General features: G+C 36.9%; 1 protein-coding gene across 2 annotated transcripts in view; it reads left to right on the top strand.

Moving 5' to 3' along the window:
• The window catches only part of LOC134539420 (mediator of RNA polymerase II transcription subunit 16), a 97,674-nt gene that overhangs the window by 65,779 nt on the left and 16,910 nt on the right, over positions 1–14,985 (top strand). For both annotated transcript variants that reach the window (XM_063381443.1, XM_063381442.1), the window contains exon 12: positions 8,420–8,529. In XM_063381443.1, the coding sequence (XP_063237513.1) occupies positions 8,420–8,529 (110 nt within the window). The remainder of the gene's footprint in view (positions 1–8,419; positions 8,530–14,985) is intronic.

Here is a 14,985-nt window from a genome sequence, read left to right as displayed (position 1 = left end):
CACGTAATCTCCATATTAATTTGTATTTAATAAAAAAAAAAATAACGGGAACACATACACGTACCATGAGTGGGAGGTTGGGTAATTGTGAAGCACGTGCGTGATAAATATTGAATCATTAAGTTGGCACTGGTGGGAAGTGGAGGAACGGTGTGGTAACTGCGTTACGAGCCGCCGCAGGAAGTTGTGGTCCGCGAGTGTGGAGCTATCAGCGGGGCCAGGAAGCAGGAGCTGATACTCTGGCGCAGCCCTAACTGCCGTCAGTTCCACCACGGGCTTGCCCTCGGAGAAGCAAGAACCCTGCGTCCTCGGAGTTTTCTGGTCTATCGTGACCTGGCGACATGAAGCAGGAGTGCTGCGAGAACTCGGAGAACAGGAGGAGAGCGGTAGTGGTGGCCGGCATCCTCCTGTTCATCGGGGTGTTCTCGTTCGCGTACTGGTTCGTGGCGTTCCCCCTCGTGTGGTCCGCGCTCCCCCCGCACGGCTGGCCGTCCTTCTGGTTCAACATCTACTCGGGAGCGGCGTTCCTGCTGTGGGCGGGCGTGGTCACGCTGGCCCTGCTCCTGCTGTGGCGGCACCGCGACAAGGCCGCGCCCCTCCCCCTCGTGGGGGCCACCTGGGGGGCGTGCGGGCCGCAGTACCCCACCCGGCCCGCCCTCGTGCAGCCCCGGGACCCGCCCGGCGACGACCTCTCGTCCCAGGACGACTCCTCCACGCAGTCGGCGCAGACGGTCGTCCCCAACGACCGCTGCGGGGAGAGCGCTCCGGTCGACATCACCCGGAAGGTCATTCCGGCCAAGAGCAACGCGAAGAAGATCTCGTGCACCGAGTCCGAGTCCAGCGTCGACGCTCTGACCGCGGCATCGCCCGGCTCCGCCCCGGGCGTGATGCTGCGCAAGAAGCCGGGTCTGAAGCTGGAGATCCCCGGTCGGGACTCTGCCCCCCCGGCGCCCTTGTCCCCGAGAGAGCTGTTCTTCAAGGACCTGCTGAGGAGGGCGGAGCAGGGACCGGCGCGGGCCCGGTCCCAGGAGGTGCGCCCGGCTCCTCGCGGCCGGCCGGACGGTCGCAAGAGCGTGCCCGCCGGCCGGCCCCCGAGGGTCGTGGGGCTCGGCCCCGAGGCGGGCCGCGCCAGGACCGGCTCCGAGGAGTACTTCATCGCGCAGGTGTCCCCCACCACGTCCAACACCACGGAGGTGCACCTGTTCATCTCGGACAACACCGGCGGCGACACTGCCCCGGCCATCCGCTGGAAGTTGGTGAGCGACGGCGGTCGTTCTCCGCCCGCGGCCACCGCCACTGAACAAACAGTCGAGGACAGTGTTTTCTGATCCTTGAAGTTATCATGTTTCATGTTTAGGGGATACGTTATACCTCTATACATATTTATTGTTCTTGGTATGTATTTCTGTGTGTCAGAGACTAGAATGAGATATTTATATGAATGAATATGTACTGTCGGAAGTGATTCTTCGTAGTGAATAATTGAACACAGCTATTCTTTACTGGGTACGTCTGACTGATATACATTTGTCCGATATGTGATTTGATTCTTAATAAGTTTTATTAAATCTGTTGTATCTCCTTTTAACACTCAGCAATTTTTTATTACTCTGCTCATCGAACAAAACTTTAATCATCACTTTCTATGTTTATTTTAAAGGTTCCTTCGTCATTCCATTACTCGTTCCATGTTTTCCAAAGCTTAAAAAAATGTTTAATAGTAATTAAAATATTGTAGTTTTCTGGTCTAATTACTGTTTTATTTTTGTGTGCAGTTATTTTTTGGGGAATTAGTATACTACAAATTTGTTGTATTTTTGTGAATTTTTTTATAATTAAAGTAACTTGAAAATTTTTTTTATATTTTTTGTATTAGATATTAATTTTATTTATTTCATTGTGTTCTGTTTAGCTTAAAGTGTTTCATTTAGTTAATTTTCATAATTGAGGTACCTATATTTTTCTTGAAAACATTTTGATGTGTTTTCCAGTGAACACCACTTGCATAGAAATTGTCTCATACTCAGAATTTGAGCTTCTGTATTAAACTTCAAATAGTAAGCTCACCATTTAAATGATTTCTTTATTTAACATCTGCTGTGTTCTGTCAACTCATATTTATGTTTAGTGTTATCTCCTTTTGTAGTTACTAACAAACATGTAGCATTGTCACTGCTCAAAATTATGACTGACTATAGTGGTTTTGACACGTATCAATCTTCCTCCCATGGGTAAAGTTTTATTAAAATTAATGTTTAATGGAATCATTTCTGAAACACTTCTCAAAATGGTAGTTGCTTGGCTTCTAGGTTGTAGCCGCGTCGAAGGCGATGATTTTACTGTCATTTTAGTTGTTGCAATTGCCATCATGAGGGTAGCAGAGTAGGTAACTGCTACCCTGAAGATGGCGACTGTAAGGTCGACCGAAACATTAATGAAACCTTCCCCTTTAGACGCAGCTACATCACAGAAGCCCAGCAACTCCAGAAAATGGCAGTGAAAGCTTGCAATATTTATCATTTCTTAAAATCTTTTTCAGCCTGTCATTTATTCATATAACTTACTTGAAGTGCGGAGTATTTGCAGAACATTATTGAGCAAATCATTATACTTTGGATCAGGTTGGGCTGATTTAAACCACAATGGTTTAAAGGTTTAAACCAAATGGTTGTTTAAAAAAAAAGATATGTTTTTTTTTTAAATAATTATTTCTAAATAGAATATTTTAATTTTTATGAAAGGTCTAACTCCACTCTAATAACTACAATAGTTTGTTCATTAATGTATCTTGTGATTTACAGGAACAAAAAATTACATATTAATCAAGATCTCATCATTTATATTATTTGAATAAGTTATAAATTATAACCAGCCTAATACTCCTCTAAAACTTTATATTTTTATGTGGGGAATCCTCAATTTTACTGAAAATCCCCATTCTATGGGAAACACCCATTCTATGCAGGATCCTCCTCATGTGGTGAAATACCTACCCTCTCCGTGGAAACCCATTTAATCAAGAAACCTCATCCTGTGAGGAAATACCCTTTCTGTGGTTAGGTCCCAGTCTGATGTGCAAATTTTCTGGACTTCAGTCCTATGATGTTATAACATTTCTGGTTCAACATTAGTGGCAGAAAGCGAGATGTTCTATGGCTTTCATTTGAAGAAGTTAAGAAGGAATTGAGAAAAGGTGTGAGAGCCAAATGTAAAAAAATGTGGCACTTAACTGGAAGTTCAAGTTCTCAGAATGAAAAATCACATATCTAAATGTGAAAGTTCAGCTATGCAAGTTGATGAATATGATGCCGGTGAGATCCATCAAGTGTAATACTATTGTCTCTTGGTTTAAACAGAAAATATGGTTGTGTTAAATTTGCTACATATTGTAATTAATATGGAACCAAGTCATTTAGGAATATAGGTACACCTATCCCTCACTTAGCACGATTAATACGTTCCCCAAAAAATGCTCGTGTTATTCGAAATCGCGTATTCTGAAGCATTAGTTTCCATAAAAAGCAAGGCTAATTTATTTAATGTGTTCCAAAATTGTGTAGGAAAATATACTTTACGTAATATAAATGCGTTGAATAACACTCAACTATAAATATGTTACACCATTTATCTTTATATGCCTCCCATCGCACTTTGTGGTTATGTACTTTATTGTCAGTCGGCTGGCTGACTTGCCCGCCCGGGCGTGACCTTCAACTCACGTTGCATACCTTTACAAATCATCCTTACTGCCAGTGAAACCGATATTACTGTCCGGATAATTACATTTCAATTTTTCAAAAATTGAAAGTGCTTGTTCACGTATCACCACCTAGTTCACACCAATCCTGTCAGGCCAGTGATGATTTTTTTCATTGCAACATTCATATAACAAACTTTTCCACGTAAATCATCTGTTCAATTCTGTTCCGGTATCTAATGTCAAATATATTCCCGCTAGTACAACCAACAGCATCAGACTTATATATATAAACTTTTGGTAAGAGTCCTTATTTCGTATGATTGTGCGCACAGGTGACTTGCTTAAAACTTAACTACGACCAACATAAGCGTGGTCTTCATGACAATCTAAGCGCCGTAATACTTCTAGTTTGGTCTGAAATACTTGAACACGATGCATTATGAGTGATCAAGCACGTACAGTTACCGGCAGCTGAATGGGCAGACGTTGCATTTGTATGAGTGAATTCCCTGCCTCTGGCTAGACTCAGTTCACGGCCCGGTCTGTGGCCAGGCGACAACGGTACGGCACGGCAGCATACGCGTGGATGTAAAAACATTTGGTCCTTTACGCTCCATAGCCGCAATTTAACTTGCCATAGCTGATGTTTGTACAACAGCCGATAGCATAGACAACCCTGCGCGCGCATCTCTTCCCCCCTTGTTTGGCTACCTGTATCCCACGGCACATCTGTTTTACAGAAGTTGAAACAGACTTCGTGGCGTCGTGCTCGGCATTTTTTTTTCCTGCCGAGATTTTCTGCTAACTAAAATTTACAGACGTGCTATTCAAGACTGAAGCAGTAAAATTTACATAGCGCTAAATGAATCCGCGCAATCTGAAGATGTGCTAAGTGAAGTTTTCATTCTTAACTTTAAACAAGTCACATATGATTATATCAGTAAGCTTGCTCATATTTTATTTTGCTTTAGACTGTGTTTACATTTCAAGCGTTGTATTCAATTTTGACTTTTATTAATGATTTTGATAGCCTAAAATAAAATTTTATGATTATTAAGGATTTTGATAGACTAAAAAAAATTTTTTTTAATGTTTAATATTATTCTGATATTATTTCTAAAGAAAATTGTCATGGTGTATCAATGACAGTGCAGTATCGACACTTGCTGCATAGTTTTAAATTCTTAATTTCCACGCGTGATCCCAGCTTTATGCAGTCAGCACTGAAAACCAGGCTGTAGCAAAGCATGTAACTAAGTTTTCTATAATAGGTTTAGAGTTATTAAGAGAGTTAAACTGTCTTCATTTCTAATTTTTTTTCCCCTCTTTGTATTTTGGAACTAAATTAATAAGATAAACATTTCTTTTTCGGACTGCATTACAGCTTCCACAAGCAAAATTCATACATCCATCATATCATCTGCGACTTCGTCAAATGAAAATATTGAGTCAAAATATACTTTTGCAGGAAAAAAAATTTAAAAAGAACATATCAACGGATTCCTACATAGTTTGATCAACACCAATGCAGAAAAAGTCTTTGCATCAGCAAGTAGCTCGCTGTATATTTGCAACAAATGCATCCTTATGTAGTGTCGAACATCCACAGTTTGTGAAACTCATGCAACAGCTTCTCCCAGGCTACACCCCTCCAAACAGAAAAGATAATATTGGTCCATTACTAGGTGCTATTTATGAAGAAGAAAAGAAAACTTGTTCCCTTACTCTGGAAAATGAAAGTGCGTGTCTTGGGTTTGATGGCTGGTCAAATGTTCATAATGAACCAATAATATCTGCTACAATTACGACTAAATCGGGTAATGTATACTAATTGACACATCTGGCCATGCTCACACTGCCAGTTACTTGACAGAAGTGGCTGTGAACAGCATAAAAATGTGTGAGGAGAACTTCAGGTACAAAGTTCGCTCGATTGTTACTGATAATGCTGCTAATGTGTCGGAAGATAAAGAAGATTTGAATATCATCACTTACGGATTTTCAGCTCACATATTAAACTTGTTAGCAAATGACTTGAACATTTCTAGTGTGACAGAACATGTTTTACACATAATAAAATATTTCAGAAACAACCATTTTGCTAATGCATTTTACAGAAAATATGATGTTCAAAAATTAATCCTCCCAAATGAAGTTTGTTGGAATGCAATGGTAGATTGCCTTGAGACATACCTTGAAGGTTGAGGAACTCTGTTACAGAATTGTGAGGAACATTGTGACACTATTGCTAAAGTAGTACAAAACCAAATTTCTAACATGGCTTTGAAACAGAATGTAGAGGACTTACTTTCTATTTGGAATCCTATTGCCATAGCCCTTGATGAAGTTCAGAAAAATACATGCACTATTTCTGAGTCAGTGTTCATGTGGAAAAATCTTCTAATGAAAATGGAAGCCACAATGAATAAAAATGTCACAACAAATTTCAATAAAGCCATCATATGGCATTTACACCTGCTAATTTTTTTTTTTAGCTTATATGCTGGATCCAAAAGAAAAAAAATCATCACTTGGTGTTGATTTGACTGAAGAAGAAAATCACATAGCATTTGAGTTTGCAAAATCAAGGTACTCAATGAGTTCACTGCTTCCATTAATTGTTCAATTTCAATCAAAACAGTTTACTTTTCCAAAAATGGCTTTTTGAGGATGAAGTTACATCACAGTTACAACCTATGAGTTGTGGAGAAATCAGAAGAATGACATGGAGATATTTAATGATAAAGATTTTTTTTTTCTGTTGAACAGTCACGAACAGCACAAGCTACTTCAGCAAGTGTAGAGAGAGTCTTCTCATCATATGGATTTTTGCATTTTAAACATTTAAAGTACGTAATAAAGGCATAGAGAAAGCATCCAAACTTGTATTTCTTTTTAAAGCATTCAACGAACACAACCAACAGTGATGTGATGTGACGTGACCTGCAATAAAAACAGGAAAGAACTAACATATTGTTTTTAACTGGTTGATACTGATATTTTGATTTTAATAACTGATAATCTAAAAGCTTTTATGGCCTCTAGGTTTGATGAGTTTATTCAGTTGTACACATTGTAGTACTCTGTCACCAATTATTTTCTATTAGTTTTTTAACAATATATTTGACATACTTTTATGCGTTAGAATCATAATTGGGTGTACATATCTTATAAAATTCACATGTGAGACAATTGGATGGTCTTAAAATGAAATATGAGTATGTTTTAGTTGCCGTCAGTTAAGAATTGGGGGTAAAATTATTAATCAACCTGAATTACAATATATTTAGTTTGAATGTGATGAGAACCAAAATAACTAATGTAGTAAAAAAAAACGTGGTTTTAATGTTAAAACAAAACCGGTTTTTTTTTCTTTCCATTGGTTTTTTTCAACCCTGCTTTGGATATAGTATCTGTACTAAAAGCAACCCTTCTGATGGTGATTGACAATGACCAATGAGGTCAGTAAAGATTAGACACACAGATCAATAAAACTTTGTACAGTGGACTTGTACTTTGTACAGGTCTTTAATCGGGCACGCTTGGGACCTTTGCCATGTGGAACCAGCATTTTACTGGATTCCAGATTACTGAATGTCTGTATAGTTTAAAGGAGACTACCAAAAGTGAAATACAACCTGCTATAAATAGAGACAAGATTTTATGGTTTTATTTTAGGTCAACTTCGTTTTTAAAACGTTAGATTTTGGTGCTATTGTTTTTATTTTATATCTTGTCGTGATTCATAAAATAATGTGAATTATTAACAAATACTTAACAAAAAATATGTATTTAAATTCTGTACTTAAACAATAAAATCATTAATAATGAGCATGGCTAGAACAGAACAACTCGAAAAAATAAAAATTAAATTTCTAAGTTTTTATGTTTTGAAAAATTCATTTATGTAAAAACTTTTAAAGGGTTTCTAATAATAATTGCAAGATCAAACAACGTACTATTAATTTTTTCCGATTCATTTAGTTCATACATATAGGAAAAACAATTCCCGATGAATTAATTACACTTACCTAATTAATTAATTTTATGATAAAATATAACATTTGAATTAAGTGTTGTCTAATTACTAATTTATTTCATGTTTTTAGTTACTTTTTGGTGCTAAAATGTGTTTTAACTTGCATTTCGGTGTTTAATGTTTTATTACCAAGCTCTGTGGTGTTATTTCTGTCTTATCGCAATTGTACCTAGCTATAAAACAGCAAACATGTGGGAAACGGACAGTAACGATAAACTCTGAGTGAATTAAACGTGCCACATGAATAGCCCCAAAAAAAAATCTGAATGCAAGCGACCGGATTGGTGACGGATTGAAAACGTACCATGTAACTCTGGGATGAACACCTTGACCGTGTAACGTAACCGTGGAAGCATTTCCCTCAGAGTGATGGCGATGATTTAATTAGATTTTATTTATTTATTTATGTTAAAAGATAACATTTGAATAAATTTTTGTCAAATTACTGATTGATTTCAATGGTTTTTAGTTACTTTTTGGTGCTAAACTGTGTTTTAACTTTAGTTTCGGTTTTGTATGTTGTATTACCAAGCTCTGCGGTGTTATTTCTGTCTTATCGCCATCGTCCCTAGCTCTGAAACAGCAAGCACTCGGGAAACCGACGGCTACGATGAACTAAGAGCCGCGTGAATGCAAGCGACCGGGTGACCGAGGGATGAAGGCTGGCGTGCTTGTTGCAGACGACTGCTGCCTGCTGCCCAGCCAGGTGCTGATCCCGCAGCTGCGCTCGCCCTGCAAGGTGGTGGCCGTCGCCTCGCCGCCCCTCTTCTTCCTGGCCCTGCCCGTCCAGGTGAGGCCCCCTCCCGCCTGCCATCGAGTTGCGTTACACTTACTTTATGAAGTACAATATTCAAGTAAAAAAATTTGGTTGTCTGTAAAGTCGGTTTACGGACGGTAGTTTAACGTGACGTCATAACAAAACATTGATGAAATGATTGCATACTTTTATGAATAAAATTGAAACATTTTTATTGAATTATCACTATTTTGTATGGATACAAAGAAGGAGTGAAATGAAATCTACAATTTAATTGATAAATTTACTTTTATTTGCAGTCATTAATTCAAATATGTTTATTACTTTAACGAAGAGATTATTTTAACTATATCTTTTATACATGTTTGCTATTTAACTTCTTCCAATCTGTATTATTCTGTTAAGGATAGGACGATGATAGGAAAAGTAGGAAACGAATGGGAGTGTTTCAAGTTTAATGTGCCTCGAAAAAGTCAAATTGATGGTTGTTCAATCGAGTGGAAGAGAGATAGATGCGGCGCAAGCGTACAATGAGTGTAACGGGACACAGCATAATGGGACAAGGTGCGTTACGGGACACTTTCGTGTGTGCAGCCGGCGTTCATCGATTTATTAGACGTTGTCACGTCAAAAAAAGTTTTTTAACATTTGTAATGTTTGAAATCAGTGGTTCTCAAATTTTTTCAGCCGGCGACCCACCATTTCTTATAGGAATACCTCCACGGTCCATCGGTCCATGGTGGAGTAAAAAACCTTATTTGTATCGTATCCGTTCCTTATGTATGTATCTTTTACCATCAAATATTGCAAATATATATGCTTTTTTTTTAAGATACGATTGATTATTGATAAACAATTTGTGTACTGATTTGTAAATGGTTGACAAAATATAAGCAATTTTGTAGCAAAAAAGTTATTTATTTAACAATAGATGTGTGTTTGAACACAATTCGGTTTGTTTTGATTTTTCTTATCTTTTCTGGTGGTTTTATTCGATGGTTTCTGTTAGTTTTAGGATTGAGTCGCGACCCACAGTTAGGGAACCGCTGTTTTAAATGATTAAGTGATGAACCAATTTGGTCCCTATTTATAACATCGTTCAATAAAAAATATAAAATAACCATGCATAATATTAATATTGACCATTCATAAAAGTAAACGGAGTGCCACCAATTGATTCGTTTTTTTTAAGTAGCCAACTTTATTGAAGCAAAAAAACATACAGCACAAATAAATAAAATAATTTCATGAGTGAAACTTGGGTTTCCAATGTTTAAAAGCTTTGCGAAAAATGTGAAGCTTAAAATAGCAAATTTCCGGGTGAAGTCAGACGAACACTAAAAAAAACGCTTAGATTGATTTGCTTAGTAAAAGTTTCGCACAGGCGTTTTGAAGTCTCAAAACTAGTTTCCAGCAGCCATAAGCACTTTGCTGATGGCATTTTATTTCTTTGATGTTTATAGTAGTGTATTAAGTATAAATCAACTTACATTATGTGGAAATTATCTCTGAAAGTGGGTTAGCTATCTAACTGAAGAATTGGTACAGTCCTGCAAATAGTATAGTTTTTTTTAATTGTTTTTAACTTTTCTTATAAATAACAGAGCCTCCATGTTGTAGATATAGTTGTGTAAATAATTTATTTAAATGACCTGAAAAAGTCTTGAAATAGGTTCACCAGGTGTTTTTAGACACCCTAATTGCACCTTAAAATTTCTATCACGATTCATTTGTACTCAAAGCATATTAGTTGGAGGGAGGTGGAAAGTGGTACTAGAAATAATTGTATGCTTAAGTTTTGTTTTCAGTTACATTACTGGAATTTGCTCATTTTCAGTACATGACAAAGTAACTCTAGTATGTAGATGATGTTCATGTCTGTATTATCTCAACCTAAAGCTATGTCTAATACTAATATTAGAAGCGCACAAAATTTGGGGCTGTTAGGAACTCCTTGCAAGCACTTACATGGTGGTCATGAAGTTTATGGTTGTGCTTGAATAATATTTGCTCTGTGTGTCTTGTCTAAGGACCGTTTAGTGGCTGTGAAGTTCCTTTGTGCTCTGTGTGGTTAGTGGTTCTTAGTTTCATTTGTCAAGGCTCTTGTTTCTCAGGCCATGTAGGTTTTTTTTCCCTCTTATTTTTTTTTTTTCCTTTTTTAAAAAGCCTTTTCTCAAATTTCTCAAACGTTCCTTGTATTTGTTGTTATGCCACAAATATTTTGATCAGATATTCACTTAGAGTATTATCAAGGGTGTAAAAAGTTGTGTCAGAAATGCTATTACGAATATTTGCGCACCTTTATACACCCTTGATCATGGCCCCCTCCCAAAATTTTACAGTCACGTGCTACATTACAATTGCATGGTTATTTCTTACCCACACTTTTTTTTAGAATGTTATTTAACATGAAAATACACAGTACAGTAGAACCCTGTTATAATGAATCTGAAGGGACTAGTTTATATGTTCACTATAGAGGGGAAACTTTATATCTGGGAAAACTTTTATATTGGCAATACATACTCAAAAGCATAATCTTAACTACACATAGAACTAAGCCAAGAAAAGAACGAATGAAAATACTCAAAGCAACAGTTTTATGAGCAAATGCAGATATTATTTTTAATACACTACACATGTACAAACTTTCTATTAATGGTTCTTCGACATCGGCGTATTTTCCTTTTTTCAGGGGTTTAATACTCTGTGACGTATTCGCAGCTTGAGAAAGAAGATGGTTCAGCTTGTTTATTATTGTATTTAATGTGGATGTTGCAATTCCCAGTTCCTTTGATACTGAGGTGAAGTTGGCTTTATCCCAGATTTATTCTGATTCCCCTCCATTCCCCCACTCCAACTACCAAGCGCCAGTGGGCGGAGCTAAATCACAGGATGCCGCAGCAGTGGGCGGAGCAAGCCCGCTGAAGAGCACAACAGAGGGCGGAGCTTAAGTACAGGGTGCCGCAGAAGTGGGTGTATCTTAAACACAGGTTGTACAAAAAATAATTTCAGAATTTCCGTAATTAAATTTTCATAAATATTTAACATCATATCTAATCACAAAAAAAAAGTAGATTATGGTGAACACACCCCTTAAAGCAATAGCCCCGTACAGAACTGCCCAAATGCCACTAAACCATTTAACATGACATAATCACGAAATTTGGATTATTACAATTTTTTTAAGGTAGAAAGAAAGTATGAAGATATGAAGCTGATATGTTAATATGTTGAATGAAGTGTCAGCTTCAATCCCAGATTTTAATTTTCGAGCAACACCCCGTACAGCACTGCCCAAATGCCACTAAACCATTTAACATGACATAATCACGAAATTTGGATTATTACAATTTTTTTAAGGTAGAAAGAAAGTATGAAGATATGAAGCTGATATGTTAATATGTTGAATGAAGTGTTAGCTTCAATCCCAGATTTTAATTTTCGAGCAACACCCCGTACAGCACTGCCCAAATGCCACTAAACCATTTAACATCACATAATCACGAAATTTGGATTATTACTTTTTTTTTAAGGTAGAAAGAAAGTATGAAGAGATGAAGCTGATATGTTAATATGTTGAATGAAGTGTCAGCTTCAATCCCAGATTTTAATTTTCGAGCAACACCCCGTACAGCACTGGCCAAATGCCACTAAACCATTTAACATCACATAATCACGAAATTTGGATTATTACAATTTTTTTAAGGTACAAAGAAAGTATGAAGAGATGAAGCTGATATGTTAATATGTTGAATGAAGTGTCAGCTTCAATCCCAGATTTAAATTTTCGAGCAACACCCCGTACAGCACTGCCCAAATGCCACTAAACCATTTAACATCATATAATCACGAAATATGGATTATTACAATTTTTTTAAGGTAGAAAGAAAGTATGAAGAGATGAAGCTGATATGTTAATATGTTGAATTAAGTGTCAGCTTCAATCCCAGATTTTAATTTTCGAGCAACACCCCGTACAGCACTGCCCAAATGCCACTAAACCATTTAACACCACATAATCACGAAATTTGGATTATTACAATTTTTTTAAGGTAGAAAGAAAGTAGGAAGAGATGAAGCTGATATGTTAATATGTTGAATGAAGTGTTAGCTTCAATCCCAGATTTTAATTTTCGAGCAACACCCCGTACAGCACTGCCCAAATGCCACTAAACCATTTAACATCACATAATCACGAAATTTGGATTATTAATTTTTTTTTAAGGTAGAAAGAAAGTATGAAGAGATGTAGCTGATATGTTAATATGTTGAATGAAGTGTCAGCTTCAATCCCAGATTTTAATTTTCGAGCAACACCCCGTACAGCACTGCCCAAATGCCACTAAACCATTTAACATCACATAATCACGAAATTTGGATTATTACAATTTTTTTAAGGTAGAAAGAAAGTAGGAAGAGATGAAGCTGATATGTTAATATGTTGAATGAAGTGTTAGCTTCAATCCCAGATTTTAATTTTCGAGCAACACCCCGTACAGCACTGCCCAAATGCCACTAAACCATTTAACATCACATAATCACGAAATTTGGATTATTACAATTTTTTTAAGGTAGAAAGAAAGTAGGAAGAGATGAAGCTGATATGTTAATATGTTGAATGAAGTGTCAGCTTCAATCCCAGATTTTAATTTTCGAGCAACACCCCGTACAGCACTGCCCAAATGCCACTAAACCATTTAACATCACATAATCACGAAATTTGGATTATTACTTTTTTTTAAGGTAGAAAGAAAGTATGAAGAGATGAAGCTGATATGTTAATATGTTGAATGAAGTGTCGGCTTCAATCCCAGATTTTAATTTTCAAGCAACACCCCGTACAGCACTGGCCAAATGCCACTAAACCATTTAACATCACATGATCACGAAATTTGGATTATTACAATTTTGTGATTATGTGATGTTAAATGGTTTAGAGGCATTTGGGCTGTGCTGTACGGGGTGTTGCTCGAAAATTAAAATCTGGGATTGAAGCTGACACTTAATTCAACATATTAACATATCAGCTTCATCTCTTCATACTTTCTTTCTACCTTAAAAAAATTGTAATAATCCAAATTTCGTGATTATGTGATGTTAAATGGTTTAGTGGCATTTGGGCAGTGCTGTACGGGGTGTTGCTCGAAAATTAAAATCTGGGATTGAAGCTGACACTTCATTCAACATATTAACATATCAGCTTCATCTCTTCATACTTTCTTTCTACCTTAAAAAAATTGTAATAATCCAAATTTCGTGATTAATTTCTGTCAAATGGTTCAGTGGCATTTGGTCAGTGCTGTACGGGGTGTTGCTCGAAAATTAAAATCTGGGATTGAAGCTGACACTTAATTCAACATATTAACATATCAGCTTCATCTTTTCATACTTTCTTTCTACCTTAAAAAAATTGTAATAATCCATATTTCGTGATTATATGATGTTAAATGGTTTAGTGGCATTTGGGCAGTGCTGTACGGGGTGTTGCTCGAAAATTAAAATCTGGGTTGAAGCTGACACTTCATTCAACATATTAACATATCAGCTTCATCTCTTCATACTTTCTTTCTACCTTAAAAAAATTGTAATAATCCAAATTTCGTGATTATGTGATGTTAAATGGTTTAGTGGCATTTGGGCAGTGCTGTACGGGGTGTTGCTCGAAAATTAAAATCTGGGATTGAAGCTAACACTTCATTCAACATATTAACATATCAGCTTCATCTCTTCATACTTTCTTTCTACCTTAAAAAAATTGTAATAATCCAAATTTCGTGATTATGTGATGTTAAATGGTTTAGTGGCATTTGGCCAGTGATGTACGGGGTGTTGCTCAAAAATTAAAATCTGGGATTGAAGCTAACACTTCATTCAACATATTAACATATCAGCTTCATCTCTTCATACTTTCTTTCTACCTTAAAAAAATTGTAATAATCCAAATTTCGTGATTATGTGATGTTAAATGGATTAGTGTCATTTGGGCAGTGCTGTACGGGGTGTTGCTCGAAAATTAAAATCTGGGATTGAAGCTGACACTTCATTCAACATATTAACATATCAGCTTCATCTCTTCATACTTTCTTTCTACCTTAAAAAAATTGTAATAATCCAAATTTCGTGATTATGTGATGTTAAATGGTTTAGTGGCATTTGGGCAGTGCTGTACGGGGTGTTGCTCGAAAATTAAAATCTGGGATTGAAGCTAACACTTCATTCAACATATTAACATATCAGCTTCATCTCTTCATACTTTCTTTCTACCTTAAAAAAATTGTAATAATCCAAATGTCGTGATTATGTGATGTTAAATGGTTTAGTGGCATTTGGGCAGTGCTGTACGGGGTGTTGCTCGAAAATTAAAATATGGGTGTGAAGCTGCCACTTCATTCAACATATTAGCATATCAGCTTCATCACTTCGTTCTTTATTTTTATTTCAAAAAAATTGTAATAATCCAAATTTCGTGATTATGTGATGTTAAAT

This window comes from Bacillus rossius, chromosome 15, assembly GCF_032445375.1.
Source record: "Bacillus rossius redtenbacheri isolate Brsri chromosome 15, Brsri_v3, whole genome shotgun sequence".
In the NCBI taxonomy this organism is placed as follows: domain Eukaryota; kingdom Metazoa; phylum Arthropoda; class Insecta; order Phasmatodea; family Bacillidae; genus Bacillus; species Bacillus rossius.
The sequence above is the reverse complement of the archived record's forward strand: the minus strand, read 5'-3'. Positions and strand labels throughout refer to the sequence as shown.